The sequence below is a fragment of the Protobothrops mucrosquamatus genome, unplaced genomic scaffold (assembly GCF_001527695.2).
Source record: "Protobothrops mucrosquamatus isolate PMUCROS unplaced genomic scaffold, P.Mucros_1.0 scaffold750, whole genome shotgun sequence".
In the NCBI taxonomy this organism is placed as follows: Eukaryota; Metazoa; Chordata; class Lepidosauria; order Squamata; family Viperidae; genus Protobothrops; species Protobothrops mucrosquamatus.
The window spans coordinates 155681-173209 of NW_015387021.1; the positions used below are offsets into that span (position 1 = coordinate 155681).

Consider the following 17529-nt stretch of genomic DNA (forward strand, 5'->3'; position numbering starts at 1 on the left):
ACCATCTTTTTGACCCAAACCTCCTGAAGGAGCCTTCCAGGAGGAGGAATGACTTTTTGAACATATGAGGAACTACTAAGATCTATTTCCCAACAGCATTGGATTACTGCTTTGTGTCATTTTAAGAGTCTGTATTAAGTTGCAAGATTTCTATTGCAACCATATCCAGATAGGTCTCTGTACATGACTTTGGCTTAGGAATTTCAGTGTATTGCTCTTTTGAGGAGCTAATAGCACACTCAACTATGAATGTAGCAGTTTCATCTGTATTTTCATCTGTATTTTCTCCAAGGAGAGACACGCACATAGTTCTGTTTCCTGATTTTTGAGACACTGCAAGCTGAATATTCAAATTTCTGCTTCCTTTGGCAAATGTATCTTTCAGAGGATAGTCTCTATCTGATTGCATTCTGCATATTCCTGCACAGTAAGATTATTTTGGCATGTCCCACTATAGGTGCCTTTCTTCACTGTTGGAAATGTAGCACGGGATTTACTGTGAAGGTACATTTTCTACAGTGGAGAGAGGGAAAGTGGCCTTCCTGTATTTATGTTTCCTTGGGTAAGGATTTGTTTTCTGTTCTTCCCATTTTTCCCTTTTCCCTTTATCCTTGGATATTTTTAACTAACTGGATGTTGGAGCTTTCTTCTGTTGATATTCTGAAAATGCAGAGATGGGCTTTCTATCTATAAAAGAGAATATTTATAACTCCGGGTTGAAATGAGGAGTCCTTGGTGCTCTCTGAGCTTGCTTGTTTTCTTGCAGATATTTCATTACCCAAACTACAGTAGGTAATATCATCAGTGCTAGTGACTAGCACTAATGATGTTAACCTACAGTAGTGGCCAACCTTTTGGGAAAAGTGTACATTTGAGGTTTGATGGTTAATAACACCACTTTTCTTTGGAGTAGTACTATAAATTTCCATCATAGACCTTCATAGGATGCCCCATATTATATTTTCTTATTCTGTCACATTAAGTATTATATCCAGATGTGCAACTTTGCAGAGGCTGAACTAACCTAGGATTCAGATTATATATTCTGCAAAAAAATTAATAATTATGCAAAAATGAAAAGAAAAATGAAGGCTATTGTCCTATATTCTAATTAAAATGAATATTATCTATAGATTCATGTAATATTATATAATTAATTTACTAATAAGTACATCAGTTCACTTAACAATAAAACATAGAAAACTAAACATATTAATATGTGCAGTCCAGAATTTTGATTGGTTTGCCACGTGGTTCTCTGCAATAAACAAACCTTAGATTATTAAACATTCAAAGAGCAAATTATCTATACACAAATATACGCAAATGTAAGTTTGTAACAAAGTTGTGGTTAATCAGGCTTAAGTGGTAAACTGATTAGTGATTTATATTGGCCTTCAGATCAGAGTGTCAAGGCTATGGAAGAAGAAGGAGAAGGAGAAAATTGGGGAAGAAGAACTTGTATTGATTTGCTTTAGTCTTACAGGATACACCAAAATAGGTCATGATGAAGAAAAGGAAGAAAATACTTATTGGGAGGCAGTCACTATTGAGGTCTAAATGCTTTATGTATAAGTTTTCTATTTCCTTAGGTCTTCTTCTAGACCTGTATTGTCATCCAGAAATTATCCAGAATCTGAGTATGAATTTATGGATATAATAGAGTGGCATACAAGAAAGCTATGTTCTTTCTATTAGCTTAGCAGAGAGATTGCACTTAAAAGGCTGGGCTTTGTTGAAAAAGCTGCTTTAAAAGGTAGTCTTTTCATCATGGTCTGATAAGTTTTAAAGAAGTGGAGGTTATACCTTGTAGGGACCGAATTACCAGAAGCTAAGACAGATTTAGAAAGATATTTTTCGAAAGATCCAGTCTGGTTCTTCTATATGGTGGAATCCTCCTACAGTCATCTGTTGTCATGATCATTCATTCATTCATTCATTCATTCATTCATTCATTCATTCATAGTATAGGCTGCCCATCCCAAAATATGGCCAACAAAAACAAAATAAAAACATAATATAAATGTAACACATTTTAAATTAACATTTATCTCAGTGTGTCATAATTTGTTCTAGATTGATCAGACTGATCCACTTTCATAACTCTACATTAGATATATTGCAAGTGTCATGAGTCTGATTAAATACTGCAAATACTGTATATTCTTGCTTTGACAGCAAGTGGTTAATTTCTTGGAACTTTTCTTCCCCATTGTAATAAAATTTATGGAAGTGTGAAGACATTTCCCCTTGAATGCACTTGTTCAGTTATTCACTTTCATAAAGAATGTCCTGAGAATCAAGGCTGTTCTCAGCCTTTCTTCTGGTCCTTCTCAGTTGGTCTGCATTACCTAGAATATACAAGTATCTAAACAAATTCTAATTCAAGGGTTGTGATTGTGGGACAAACATTTTCTATCCTCTACAATGAAGGAGATTATAGATCAGGGGTGTCAAACCTGTAACGTGACGTGACGCGATGTATCGTGACTTTTTTTTCCCATTGCCGGTAATGGGATGGGTGCGGTTTTGGCATGATGCATCCGGCCCATGGGCCGGCAGTTTGACACCCCTGTTATAGATATTCAGTATAGGCTGTTCAAGAACACCTGCTGTGTGTTGGTTTCAGGTTAATTTTATGTCTTTTAAAATTATAAAATATTTAAATTTATCTTTATTTTTAGGCAGAATCCACAGGCTCCTTGATAAAGTACAACAGAGAAAGAAAGATTAAATCTGGTCTTAATTTTAGATGGCATATTTGAGAAAGAAATCATGTAGCCCTTGATTTACGACCACAATTGGGACTGGAATTTCCATTGTAACTCCTGGTTGTAAATCAAGTTGGACCTGATTTTATGACAATTTTTATGGTAGTTGTTAAGCAAATCAAAGCACTTCCTAAACAAATCATATGGTCATAAGCAAGTCACATAGATATTAAGTAAATACAGCTTCTCCAATGGGTGTTTTTTGCCCAAAACTGACAAAAAAATGTTGCAAATGGAATCATGTGACCACTTGCCAAGAACTTGAATTGTGATCATGTGACCCTGGGGATGGTCCAACAGTCACAAGTGTGAGTACAGGTAGTAAGTCACTTTTTTCCAAGGTTGTAATTTTGAATAGCCGTTAAATGAACGGTTGTAAGTCAAGAACTACCTGTGTAAGCCAAATTAAATAATGTTAATTATTAAACTGAGGGTCTGTTTATTCTACAAACAGACATAAAACTCTGCCAAAAGAAATCTACGTTACTGATAGTAATGAACATATGGTAAAAACTAAATATTGCCTCTTAATGTTTAGAGAACAAAATAAAAATAGTAGATATTAATTTTTATTTGATTATGAAAATTTATATGTCTTCCCAATTCATTCTCAGTGACTCTGAGTGGCTTACAAGGATAAAATCCCAATACAAAAACAGTACAAAAAGCAATAGCCCCCTCCCCCTGGCAACAACAATCAAATGAGCCACTTAATGCGCCCCATATCTTTCTGGGGTTCCCAGGCCCATTGGCAGAACCATGTCTTCAGAGCCTTGTGAAAGAGTGTCAAAGTGGGGCCAATCTTATCTTAGTAGGTATATTACTATATTGAGGTCTTTTTTGCAACTGTATCTTTGGTTTTGATTTTGAAATGCAAATTTAGTATTAGTATTAGTATTCCTCCTTTGCTATTCCTTTGACACGAGCTTTTCTTCTTTTTTTAATATATATATATAGTTAGGAGATCCCAAATAATTGAGGATGAAGGTATAAGCATGAGGATCACTAAGCCAATTAAAATAGGCTTTGTGTAAGTGTTATTGAGGGCAACTAGACCCTTTTACTTGTCCTACATGGGAGAGAGATGATGATTACCAAGACAGTCAAAATGACACTATTTTTCTTGTATTATCAGTTTTATTTCTCAGCAGCACAACATTGAAAATTGATTGGACTGCATTGGAGCATGTTCCCATTATTCATCTGATACTTACCATTTTTTGCAACTCTCTGAGCATCTTTATCAAATAGATAATGTTGTGACTTTAGATATAGACTCAGATATAATTGTGCAATATCTATAGTTTACTGTGACAAAAATAACCACATCATATTTTGAAACATGATGAAACAGTTTCAACTTTTTCTTTTTCCAATTTCTTGTTTGGGTTTTAAACCAGAGGTCCCCAACCTTTTGGGCACCAGGGACTGGTTCCATGGACTGGAGAGTGTGTGACTTTGTGTGCTGCCTGCATCCTACGGATGAGGCTTTGCTTGTTTGTGTGGATCGGTTGCTGGCATGCTGCGACCTGATACTGGTCCACGTACTGGGGGTTGGGGACCCCTGTTTTAAACCATTGGCTATAATCCACTATATGAAGATGTTGTCTTATGAAATGGACTATTGGTTACATTCATTATGGAATGCAGTAACAAATGATTTTTTTTCTTTTTTAGCCGGAAGTCTTTTCTAGCAGTTCTTCCTCTATTAAAGAGCCCCCACTTCTTTCAAATCATTCTTCTTTGCCCCAGCGTAGTAGTGTTGCTCCTTTTTCATTGGAAGTAGAGAATTTCCTCAAACAATTCAACAAAAGTGCAGTTGCAGAGTCTACCAGTAAGGAAACGCAAGGCACTGAGCGTGACTGGAGACCATTTCCTGGTCTACATCAAAATACACTTCCTTCTGAACAAAACTCTGAGAAAATTTTAAAACAGAAAGAACCTCATGAGTCAACATCAGAATGTGTTGACCAGCCTGGTGATTTCCTGCTTCCTCATGAAAGAGCCAGCCAGGATGGAAGTGGCTTTTCACGCATTCTGGGCATTTTGGGGGTCATGGCAGACTCTAATAATACGGAAGAAAAGAGAAGAAACAGTTTTCCTGATGATCTTGAGGATGAAGAGAAATTTCTTTATGGTGATGATGATGATGATGATGATTGTAATATCAGCTCTCCCTCTACTCAAAAACTAACACTGAGTGATGGGAAGGAATCTGTAAGCCAAAAAGTAGGTTCTCCACCTCCTTCATCTGTAAAACCAGAAACATTAGATGAATCCAGACCAGAGTATGAGAAGATTCATAATTTGCTTAAAACGATTGGTCTTGACATTGGGGTGACTGAAATAGGTAAACTTGCTGCTCGTACTCAGGAACGCCTTCATGGAAAAAAGTCATCTCGTTCACCTGATCATTATTCAGTAGCTTCTTCCAAGCCAGAAATGTGGGAGAGGCACCGCAATCGCAGTGAAACTTATTCTCCAGAATCCAACCAGAAGCACACTCTCTCACCTACTGCTTCTTACCCATTATCTAAAGTTATACCCTCTGTTACAAAATCTGAGCACAACACAAACAAAATGTTAGGACAAGATAATCGTGTTGGCCCAGTTGAGCAATCTGTTCCTCCGATATCTCTAATTCCATCAGCTCCACCATCTTTTCCTAATTTGTCACCTACACCCACCTCTGTTTCCCAGTATAGACTTTCACGCTTTTCACATTTTCCTACACCACAATTACCACAAAACTATCCTCCTCCTACAATGGCACCTCCTGGCTATGATGCATATGGACACTACATGGCTTACGCAGCTTCTGGCTGGCCCATGTATGCTCAGCAGACTGATCCTGGGCTTACAGATATGCATGGGCTTGTCACACTAACGGTGCCACCAAATCCAACACGACCCAATCTTAGAGTTATTGAGACAGTTTCCACAACAAAAGGGACCCCTGATATCAAAAGAGATGACTCTGTGCTTGTGCAAATCCCCACAGTAGCTTCTTATTCAAAATTACATCCTCAGTTCTCTCAACCTTCACTAAGAGGTTCCAAGGAAAGAATATCTGATGAAAAAAACAGAGCTTCTAGGAAACAAAAGGTGGGTACTTTTATTATATATATATATATATATGTTTATATAAATATTTTAAATATATATTATTTAAAGGCCTAAATGTTGAACCATCTGTGTATATTTTTCAATTTCACTAAATTTTCTTTTTAAATTTTGCTTACATTATGGCTATTTTAAGACCATTCGAAAACCTAAGCTGCTGAACACAGTATAAGGCATATTGGATGGTTAGTCATGATACTGCTATATTTCATCTCTGCTGTGGGAGCTGCACTGGCTGTCAGTAGGTTTCTGAATAGAATGTTGGTCTCTTCTAGTATAGTCCTACACAAACAACTAGGAAGGCCTGCTAAGGAGGTATGGTGGAAAGGGGTGCAACAATAGACATTATCTGTAAAAGTCCCACTTATTTGGAATATCTTAGCCCTTGAAATAAAGATAGTTCCCAACCTCCTGGTATTCTGGAAGCAAGTGAATTTTTTACTTCCAGAAAATCTCTGGGGATTAATTATAACCAGCAGTGCCAAACTCGGTAAAATGTAGGGGCATTTATGCTGGGAGTTAAATTAAATTGATTGGGTTGCATTTAATATTTTAATTATATTGAATTTCATATGTAAGCTCTGTAAACTTGGTTTGGTAAACAAACCTCATAAATGTATTTCCATAATATGAGAAACAAATACTGTTTTGAACCTGGAGCAAAATAGCTTCACTTGAAATGTTCTATTGGAATAGTCAGGTTGGTTGTGTTTTCTGAGAAAAAAACTCAACATGTTCTGAGTTGTTTTATTCCAACTTTATAAAAAGATGTTCTGTTTTGAGCTTGAAATACTCAAGATATTCCATTTCGTGAACAAATAGTTCATTTAACGATTGTATTTTGTGACCAGAAACTTGAATATTTTTTTTATTGTAGGGACAAAATAGAATATTTTACTGTGGTGTCAAAAAAAGTTCATTTTATTTCAACCTTGAAATATTTTGAGCTAAAAATGTTTTAGACCCTGATTTCAAGGGATAATTAGTATATAATTAGAATCAAACAGACTAGATCAGGGATCCCCAATCCCCAGGGCATGGCCCACTACCGGGCTATGGCTTATTTGGAACTGGGCCGTGCAAGCGCAGAGCCAGTGCACACATACGCATGCTGCTCAACTTATGCAAGTCGAGCTGTGGGCATGTGCGCACCAGCCCACTGTTCACACTGCCCTATTCCCCTCTCCCCCCCCCCAACCAGGCTGCCAAGCTGCAAAGGTTGGGGATTGCTGGACTAGATCATAATCTTGGAAATATGCTGATTTATTTATTAAATTTGTACCCTGCCTATTTTGTTATCAAATGACTGGGCAGCTTACAAGATGATGAAAATAACAATGTAAAATATTAAAAGATTAAAATGATAAATATTAACATTAAAATTACCAATTAGCTAAGGAAGAAATCAAACACCCTGGAGGTGGGTTTTAAGTGAATTAAGTTCATGGTGAAAAACTATTCTGTACTTTAATTTCCTTATATTGTTGCTTGTTTTTCATTCAGTAGTGAAGAAAACCATTTAAAAATTGTAAAATTATAATGCTCAACTTGAACATAATACATTTGGGTTATTTAATACACATTTACAAATGCTTAAAGTATTTGTATTATGTTGGAATTGATTGATTCCAAACATGATTGCAGATACTTCAGTCCATTAATTTAAATAGGTTTAGATACACTTTATCCTGCATTGTTTGTGACTTAATTATATTTTAGTTACAGACCATATAGTGCTTCCCAGCAGAACATAGGTAATGCTAAAAAACTTTGATGTGATCCTTCACTGAAAAATAAACACAGATGCAACATGTAACAAAAGAGATGCTATCTCTGATAAAATCTAAATTTGCGTACTTATTCAAATGATTACTCAAAGTGATTATTAAAATCACTTGAATTCAAGGTGCAATGGACATTTACCACACTGATTTTTGCAATGTTGCTTTACCTTTTGCTAAGGAAGATGGTGGTTTATGCCTTTTTTTTCCCTTCAACACTTTTCCAGGTAATAGAGGAAATTGAGAAGTTGAAAGCTGAACAAGAAGCACGGCAAAAAAAACTACATTATCTCAGAGCTGAGTTAAACAGACTTTCGAAACAACAAGGTATTGTTTCTTCTCATGCCCCATCTTCCCTGGGATGTTTTTAAATAGAGTTTGATATTATATAGTCAGCTGGATTAAATGGGTTATGTTTGCTTCCTTTCTATTATATGCATCCCAGGCAACATTAGCTTGTTTTACACTCAGTGGTGCACCCCTTGTATTTGGGTGGGCCATGATATTTAATAATGTTAATGATTACTATCATTTTGCATTTGTGAACATAATTTTCTTGCCTTTTGTACTCAACCACTTCGTTTGATTCAGGGGAATTGCTGCGGAAGAAACGGAGGGAGAAGGACGGACACAAAGACCCCTTGCTAATAGAAGTCAACCGACTGCAAGATAACATTGTGAAGGAAATAACTCAGCTGAAGATGAATGCTGATGCTGCAGAGAAGAAACAGTCTGAACTTGACAAGGTAGCCCAGATCCTGGGGATTAATATTTTTGAGAAATCCCGGAAACTGTCTTCAGAAAGTAAAGACTCTTCAGAAAATGCAAGAATTCAGGAGAAAACTTCTGATCTAGTCAAGGTAAATTCTGAGTGCTGATACCATAGCCTGTATGAAAGAAAGGGCATTTTTGCCATCTATTCTAAGGAAGTGCAAATGTGTGTGTTTGTGCGTGTGTACACATGCACTGTACCTTTGAGTCAGTGTTGATTCCTGATGATTGCCTGGATAATTCCCTGCAGATTTATTTGTAAGATTTCAGAAATGGTTTTGCCATTGCCTCTTTCCTAGATTTGAGAAAGAGGGACTGGTCCAACTAATACAATAGACACTTTGTACAAGACTTGAAATATCATCCAGAATTCTAAATACAAATGGAGGGGAAGTGTTACACATCTATTATTCTATCTATTTTGAGATTGTGCACAATACAACATACAATCTTTCACTATTCCTTGTTTGGTTGGAATTACGCATATTATATTCCTACACATACATTGCATGTAGCTTTCCGCCTCCTATGTATGTCTTGTGGTTTGTATATTTAATTCACTGATTGCTTATATACTAATCATTTAGACAACATATCTGCGCCTCAATGGAAGTTTTTTCCTGTTGACTGAACAGCATCTGAATCAGTAATTCCAGCTCACTGAAACAATGACATTTTCATTGGTTTGACCAGTATATGATCTATACTGCAATTGGTCTCTCTGTTTGTCTCTTACACACACACAGACACTGTGTGTGTGTGTGTGGTTTGTATGTGTGATATTTACTAAAAGCTGATTTTAAGGAATTGTCTTATTGTATATCTTATAGATTTTTTTTTAATGTAGGAATCCAAAACTAATAGTGACAGATTCAGGGGAAAGAGTCCTAAGCCTATGGAATCTTCTTCACAGCCATTGCAAAGGACCAGTATTTATGACTACTATGATACAGGGAACCATTGGTGTAAAGATTGCAATACTACCTGTGGAACTATGTTTGATTTCTTTACACATATGCATAATAAGAAACATAGACAGGTAAGTGTCCAGTCATCAATTTGTCATTAATGTATATAAGCTATAAAATACATTTTTAATGGCAAAGAATTCTATGCCAACTAAGTATGCCTTTAAAAAGTTCATTTGTTTATTTAGCGTGGTCACCAAATTTGTTATATTTATTTAAAATTGACTGCATAGCAACCAGTATTGGACGTCATTATTCAATCTATATTTATCAATACACCATGCCACTAAAGCCTAAACTCTTATGGAAACTGAAGCTTTGTGGCATCTTATGTGATACGTGAAATCTCTTGTTTTTTGACCGATGCACTTGGGAATAAATTTGCTTATATATATTCTGTGGTGTCTGAACCATAAGCAAATTCAGCTGCCATTTATTCTATAGTTTAGATTTTTTTTTTCAATGTAGGAATCAAAAATTATTAATAAGAAATCTGGAAGAAAAGGCTGAAGCTAATAGAATTGACTATGTTTTTTGGGATTTATAATCAGCCGATTAAACCATAGCATCAGTTTGATTTGACTGCAGTCTGTGAGATGATAGAGTACATACATACTGATATGTTTTAACTTTTCATACTTCATTTGTAGTAAGTCAGGCTTGTCAAACTCGTGATGTTGCACGACGTATTGCGACTTTCCCCCCATTGGCGGCAATGGAGTGGGCGCGGTTTCGGCATGACGCATCTGGCCCATAGGCCGGCAGTTTGACATGCCTGTAGTAAGTTATAGTGGAGAGAGAGATTGCAATTCTTCCACATATACTGCTGATATCAATTTCTTTTTGACTATCTTCACTTTGACCAAAAGCCAAGCCCCTTTTTCATGTATCAGTCTATATGTTTTTGTCATTGTGCAAATAGACCCTGGATCCATATAACAGACCTTGGGCAGCAAAGACTCAAATTGAAACAAAGCAGGAAGTCACAAAACGAATTGACAAAATACCTGTTCCAGCCAAAGGTATGCTGTCTGTCTTAACTTTAGTTGTTCAAAGCACACTGTCACAGGCCATTGTAATGTTAAGCGGTGCACAACTTTGGTTGCTTATTTATTATTTATTTATCAAATTTATTTGTTGCCCATCTCATGATTCTGGCAATTCTGTTTACATTTTTTTCTAATTTTTTAGCAATTTTTTTCTATATTAATGCTTTACTTCAGAAGTAAGTAGGAGTGGAAAAGCAATTTATATTTGATCTGTATGCTGTATAATAAGGAATGATGGACAAAAGTTGTTTTTTTATTTAAAACTTTTATTTATTTAAATTTTATTTAAAATTTCTGATCAGATTATTCTAGTAAGAATTGGGTTTAGGATCCATAGTATAGTTTGCTGATATTTTAATAGTTGCTTTGTGCCTGTTAAATATTAGTTTCTTAATCTATTTTTGTGACTGAATCTTGGTGTGTGTGTGGGGGGGCATTTTAGGTTCTGAATTTCTTATCCCAGTCACTGGATATTACTGCCAACTCTGCAGTGAATTCTTTGGAGACCAGATATCAGCAGAACAACATGTGAAAAGTCATCTACATAATGAGAAATATAAGGTTAGTGTTCAGAATATTAGTTTTGAATAATTCATTGGAGCATATCACAATTAGTGCCATGCCCTTTAAAAACCATTTTGTTCATCTTGACTTCTGTTAATGGCAAAGGCAGGACAAAGCCATCTTTGGCATCTCTAGGTATAGCTGGAATATGATATTATCTGACCTTAGGGCTTAGGGCAGACATGTCAAACACAAGGCCTGGGGGCCGGATGCGGCCCGTGAAATGGTTTCATGTGGCCCGCGAAGCCATCCTGGAAACAGTGAGGGAACGGCCCCTGCTGCCTTGGCCCTGGCCCAGGCCGGCTGGGAGCCAATGTACAATTTTGTGGTGGCCATCTATGCTGAAACGCATTCAGTCTTAGCTCCATAAGCCCCCCCCCCCCCCGGCATGGCCTGAGAGGAACAGTGAGGCTCCTCCAGTGGACCATGCCTTGGCACTTGCCCTGGTCCCACCCCCTTCTGCCAGAGACCCTCAGATCTATCCCACTCCTGCCCAGGCCCCCACAGGCACCCTTGACGCGAACATTGTAGAGCTGGCCACCCCCACCCAGTAGGCCACACCCACTCCGTCCACACTCACCCAGTAGGCTGCAGGCCACCCTGGCCACACCCACCCGGCCCCCTGAGGGCAACCGCAATGCTGGTGCGGCCCTCAATGAAATTGAGTTTGACACCCCTGGCTTAGGGAGTTGTTACCTGCAAGTGCAAACTGTGCGGAAAAATCAGAAACGTGATTTCTCCATATCATCTCAATATTCTTAACTTAGTAGAAATTCAGAAAGTTTGTAATGCTTGTCTTGTGTGTTTATACTTAAAAGGTATAAATTTTGTTATTCCACCCCCCCCAGCCTCTTTTCCAGTAAATACAATTAATTCATCAGATAGTAGAATAAGAAATAGAATAAATTAAGAATCCAGACTTATTCCAATGGAGAATTGATGCATTAAGTAACAGTGCTGAAATGTTTCCTTCCACCCCACAGAAACATGTGGATGAGAATCCTCTCTATGAAGAAAGGCGAAATCTGGATCATCAGGCAGGATTATCTGTGATTCAGGAAACTGAACGCAGGCTGAGGCGGAAACTGTGTGAAAAACAAAAAGAGGAAAAAGATGAGAAGACAACAAAAATAACAAAGAAAGAAGAAACAAAGAATATTAAAGAACTAGGAGATGGGAATAATGAATATGAAATTAGTAAAAAGAAAGAAATCCCTAATGGTGAAAAATGTGGGATTAAACTTAAATTGAAAAAAGATGACAAAGAAATAGAAAAGAAGGAAGACAGAAAAGAGGAATCTGAAAAGGAGTCAAAACTAACAACTTTTGGAAAATTCAGTTGGAGAAAGAGTGAGAGAGATGAAAAAAATCAGGGGAAAGATGTAGCTGTTTCTAAAGAAGAGAGCCCTGAGGAAAGTAAAGATAAAGAAAGTAAGTCCCAAAGCGGAAAGCAAAATTCAAAGCCCATTGCAATTAAGTTATCTGGAAAAACGGTTATTCCACATACAAGCCCCTGGACACCAGTTGTTTCAACTTCATCGCAAGCCAAAATCCGCCCCAATTTACCAATCCCAGTGATGGTTCTAAGGAAGACTGCAGTTACAACAGTAAGCAAGCCAGCACCCCTCAATACTTTTTTGTCTATAAAATCTTCTGGTACCACTGCCAAACCTTTGCCGGTTGTCAAAGAGGGAAATCCAGACATTGTTTTGCCACCAGATATTATATCAAAAGCATTTGGGGGAGAAGTAGTCGTTTTAAAGGGATCACAGGAGGATGTAAAGGTACCTGAAGAAGCAGAGGAAGGGGATCATGAAAGTGAGACAAAGGCCGTGGAACAAGCAAATGTAACGAAGGCCCAGGAGCATGCAGAGGTAGTGGCAAAAGCTCAGGCAAAGGCACGGGAGCTTGCAGCAATGGTGAAAAAACAAGATGTCTCACAAGTGACAAAAGCAAATGAACAGTCTCTGACTTTTGAGAGGCCCCATAGGCGCCCTCCTCTACTGCCACTACCTCCAGGACCACCACTGTCACTATCGGTACCACAGCCACCACCAATAGTATTTGCCCCTCCACCCCCTCTGCCACCAAAGCAACTGGTTATTCTGGCAGATGATATGGCACCCGGTGTATCTGAGGATGATAAGAACATATTGGAGATGCCCATGTGTCCTCGCCCCTTGCCACCTCCATCTGTTTTTGGAGAGCATGTTAAAAACTTAAAGAAAAAGAACTCTTCTCTGGCTGCAGGTAATGCTAAAGATCTGTATGACATTTTTTACAATAGTAGTGGGATGAATCCAGCGGAGAGCAAGCTAGTGAATTCTGCAATTTCAGATAAAGGAAAATGGAATCCTACTGAGAAGGAAAAAAATGCAAACCTACAGGTGAATTCCAAGTCAAGTTGTAACCCTTTTTCAGAGGAATCCCTTTGCAGTGTGGACACTTCCTCAGCTAGGAACCTAGAAACCGAGGAAGTAAAAGATGAGAAAATGGTGACAACCGATGAAGAAATTACTGAAATCAAAACCAGTGTCGAGAGGGACTTAGATAAAGTCTCCTTTTCAGATATACAGTCTACATTGTCAGAAGCAGATGATTTAGCAAGTAGTACCTCTTATCCATTCCATAATGAGGAAGAAATGGGAATTCCTGTTCCATCTGAATTTAACAAGAAATTATCCGAACCTGAGAAAACTGAGTTAGCTATGCAGATAGAAAAAATGAGCCCTCTTCCTTTGGAAGGCTTTAATGAGCCATCTGTTAGCCTTGAGACAACAGAACATGACATTTCTGATGATCGATCTGTCACACAATTCTCAGAAATCTCTAACAATCTTCTAGAAACTGTCTCTGATTCTGTGCAAAATGTCAGTTATTCTAAAGAAGAATCAACTGATCTAAAACTAGACACTAAGGAATGCAGTAGTGGTAAAAGTCCTCAGCCTTCAGATTCAGAGCTAAACAAAGGTGAATTAGACTCTTTCCTTACAAACAATGAACAAGAGGATTTGAATGGTTCTCAGTTAAAGGATGGTGAGGATTTCAGTGTAGTTAATATTCTAAAATCTGAAGAGATTACAGATGAGAACTTTGTTAATGTAACAATAAGCACCACAGTAGAGAAACATGAACAAATCAATCAATTCCCATTAAGCTGTGAAACCAAGGAACTCCAAGTGGGAAAAATAGAAGCGTTGGATAGTATTTCTTCTACAAATGAAATTAAACCTAGTTATGTGGAATTCATGTTTATAAAACATGATACACAAAAATCTTCTGTCTCTGATTTGGAATTAAGTGGCAGTGAAGAGAGAAGAACTGTAGAAACAGAAAGTGCTAATTTTTCAACTATACAGCCAGAAATGGGCCAAGAAACACTAGATCCTCTTCCAACAGAAATTGATATTGGGCATCTTGGAGAGGTGACTCTTTCCTTCACAGATCTGAGTACTGAAGTATTGAATACCTCAGCAGCTGATAATTTTGACTTAAACAATACATATCCAGAACTTAGCTTTGAACAGTCTACCACTTTTTCTCTGGATTTAGAAAATGAAGGAGTCTCTCCAAAATCTGATGAAACAAAGACTATAGATTCTCCCAGACTGAAACCAAATTTGGAATTAGAAACCATTGATTTCACTCTGGGAAATATTATAGTGGAACATGAAGTGGTAGATATTCTGCCAACTGAAATTTTAAACGAGGACAATGCAGACAGTCCAAAGTTAGAAATGGTTGCACCTATTTGTTTAGAGTCTAGCAGAATGAGTGAATTGGACACTGACCCACCAGTGATTGAATCTGAAATAATTAATTTTGTTGCATTTACCCCTGATGATCAAGAGGAGAAATTTTGCTCCGTGGTTTCAGATGCAATTATTCCACATGTGGTGTCTTCTGCATCAAAGAATGACGTGGCAGAAGTAAGCATGCCCCTTGTTCAATTGCAGGATATGTCTTCTGTTTCCATGCCCCAACCCCCATATAGTAGCAAAGTAGACACGCCTGATAAACTATTGTGGAGCTGTGGTGGGGAAAATGTACAAAACCAAGCTGTGACATGCATGGAATCCATCCTTCCAAAGCTAAAGGAATCTGTAGAAATGGGGGGTTCAGGTGACAGTGAGTTGTATAGTTTCAAGAATCAAATGCAGACATCCATAGATAAACTAAAAAAGACAGAGGAAGAAAAAACTGATGATAAATGTGAAGTTAAAAATAAGTTGGCTTCAGAAGTAACTGACATATCTGCAGAGCACCTGGTAAGTACAGACAAAATTGTTCCAAATCTCTAAGTAGCAATTGTTGACATTTTGTAAATATTATATTATAGCTTAATAAGTTGAAAATATAGCTTGCAATAGTCTTTCTCAAAAAACCCTAAAATTCTGCCTAAAATGTAAGCTGTATTGTATATATCTGATTGTGTAAAATATTTGTTTTTCAGTCTTGGACTTCCAGCCATTAAAAATGGATTTCTCATCCGTAGTATGTGTTTCAGCTATGGTTTGGGTTTTTTTTATTATTATTTCTGTTAAACTGTGACTGTACTTTTTACATTTTTCTTTGACTTTTTATGGTTTCTGATTTATACAGCTTTTGTAAATAACATTCCAAGTGCAACACTGACAAGTGCAAAGACATGTGTTCAGGACTTGAGAAAAAAAGAAGGCTCTTGCTGAACCATTTAAGCAGAAAGTTTCTTTGAAACGTTTTGCATGTTTCATTGCACAAAATGTAAAATGCATGAAAAGTGTTCTGCATTTTTCATCATACAGAAGATTGTTCTGCATTTTTTTACTTGTTATTATCTTGTTGAACTACTCCTGTAATCAAGACTGATGCCATATTGTATAAAATCCTGTGTGGATGCCATCTCACTGAGCAAAGGAGAAATATCTATCGACTCACTTTTGGAGAAAGAAAATCTTTGGTAAGGCTATGGCCCATCAATTGGACTCTGCATATTGAGGTCACTTGCATGATTTAAAAATCACATTTTATTTTACTACGTTGTGGTACAGTAACTGTTTGTGTTAAATTGTTTAGCAGCTGCCTAACTCAGAAGAAATGGAAGATCTGAACTTTGCTCTCTGGATTGGATTCCCATCATATAACCAGTCATTACATGCCTGAATGAATCCCTGAGCTACAAAAATACTGTTGTGTGAAGGTTTTCAGTTATACAACTTGTCAAGAAACGCAGTAATGCTTGCATGGATTTATCTAAAAGATTTTATCTGTAAATCTAAAATAAACCCATGATGATCTGCGACATGATAAATATTTTTTCTGTGTCTTTTTTCTGTCTACTTCTATAAGTAGTGTTTGGATTCTGTGGTTGAGATAAAGCTGATGAAAATCTTCCTTAAGTTTTTCATCTTTCAAATTCATCTGATCAGCTTCTTAAGAGAAGAAACTGCTTAAACATTGCAAAGAATTGTACACTTTCCATTTTAAAAGTAAATTTGTTTTGAATTTTAAATATATTGGTTCCATCATACAAGATCAGTGTGGATAGGAGATGTGAAATACTTTGCAAAAACAAGAAAAAATATACTTCAGTGGAAATAAATGGCAATATTAGAAATCATTTCTTGTGAATGTATGATCCCCTAAATTATGAAATGTTACTAAACCTACTACAATGCTTTACTAACCACTTTCTTTTTGTGCTTTGACTCCTGGCATGTACATGGATAAGTCTGCAGTTTTCATAGCAATGTTTTTGAAAAATCATTTGCCATGGACCTATTCCTAGGGCTAAGAGAGAATGACTGGCCCAAAGTCTCCTAGCTGGCTTTATGCATAACTCAGTACTAGAATTCATAGTCACCTAATTTCAACACCAATCAGAATTTAGGTTCCCAGCTAGCAACCTGAGGTGATCAAAATAGCACATGGTAACCAATGATAGAAATTATCAGATGTAGGATAGCATAAATTAAATATTAGTTTATAACTAAGAAATATAACTTAGAAATATAACTAAATTGTAATTTGTCTGTTTGCATCAAGGTAACTAGGAATTACATGGTTTAATTGTACAGTTGTCTTACTTATGTCTGTATAAAATATATTCATTAATAAATATTTATATCCTGCTCAATCCAGAAAATTCAAAATAACTTACAAATTATAATAATATAGCAATAATGATAGCAAAACAAAATTACAACATCATGAGATGCTGTGGCTTGCACCCCACATACTAGGTCAACTTGTTAAGCGTGGAATGCCAGTAAGTAAATGGAGGTAAATCTGTTCATCCTTCACTGTTTTGTTGTATACTTCTGATGATTTAAGGGGTTGATTAAGGAAGCAAGTTTAATATACAATGTTATTCTAGTAAAATTAATTATTGCATTCCCTAGCACTATCCTACCAAGGTACTAAATGTACAAACTTTTATTCTGCCTTCAATAACTTTTTATAACTTTTACAATAAGGCTCTGAAGCATATTAGATTAAGAGATGGCAACTGGCCCAAGTCCAG

At 36.8% G+C, this 17529-nt stretch overlaps 1 protein-coding gene across 2 annotated transcripts in view; it reads left to right on the forward strand.

Moving 5' to 3' along the window:
- ZNF318 (zinc finger protein 318) overlaps positions 1–16318 on the forward strand; it is a 31415-nt gene extending 15097 nt beyond the window's left edge. The window contains exons 4-11 of one of the 2 annotated variants that reach the window (XM_015818488.1): positions 4449–5876; positions 7903–8002; positions 8267–8535; positions 9294–9485; positions 10337–10436; positions 10906–11024; positions 12011–15295; positions 15481–16318. In XM_015818488.1, coding sequence (XP_015673974.1) covers positions 4449–5876; positions 7903–8002; positions 8267–8535; positions 9294–9485; positions 10337–10436; positions 10906–11024; positions 12011–15295; positions 15481–15501 — 5514 coding nt within the window. In that variant the 3' untranslated portion in view covers positions 15502–16318. Of the gene's footprint in view, positions 1–4448; positions 5877–7902; positions 8003–8266; positions 8536–9293; positions 9486–10336; positions 10437–10905; positions 11025–12010 lie in introns of both variants that reach the window. The other variant, XM_015818489.1, reaches the window with a different exon arrangement.
- The last annotated feature ends 1211 nt before the right edge of the window (positions 16319–17529 follow it).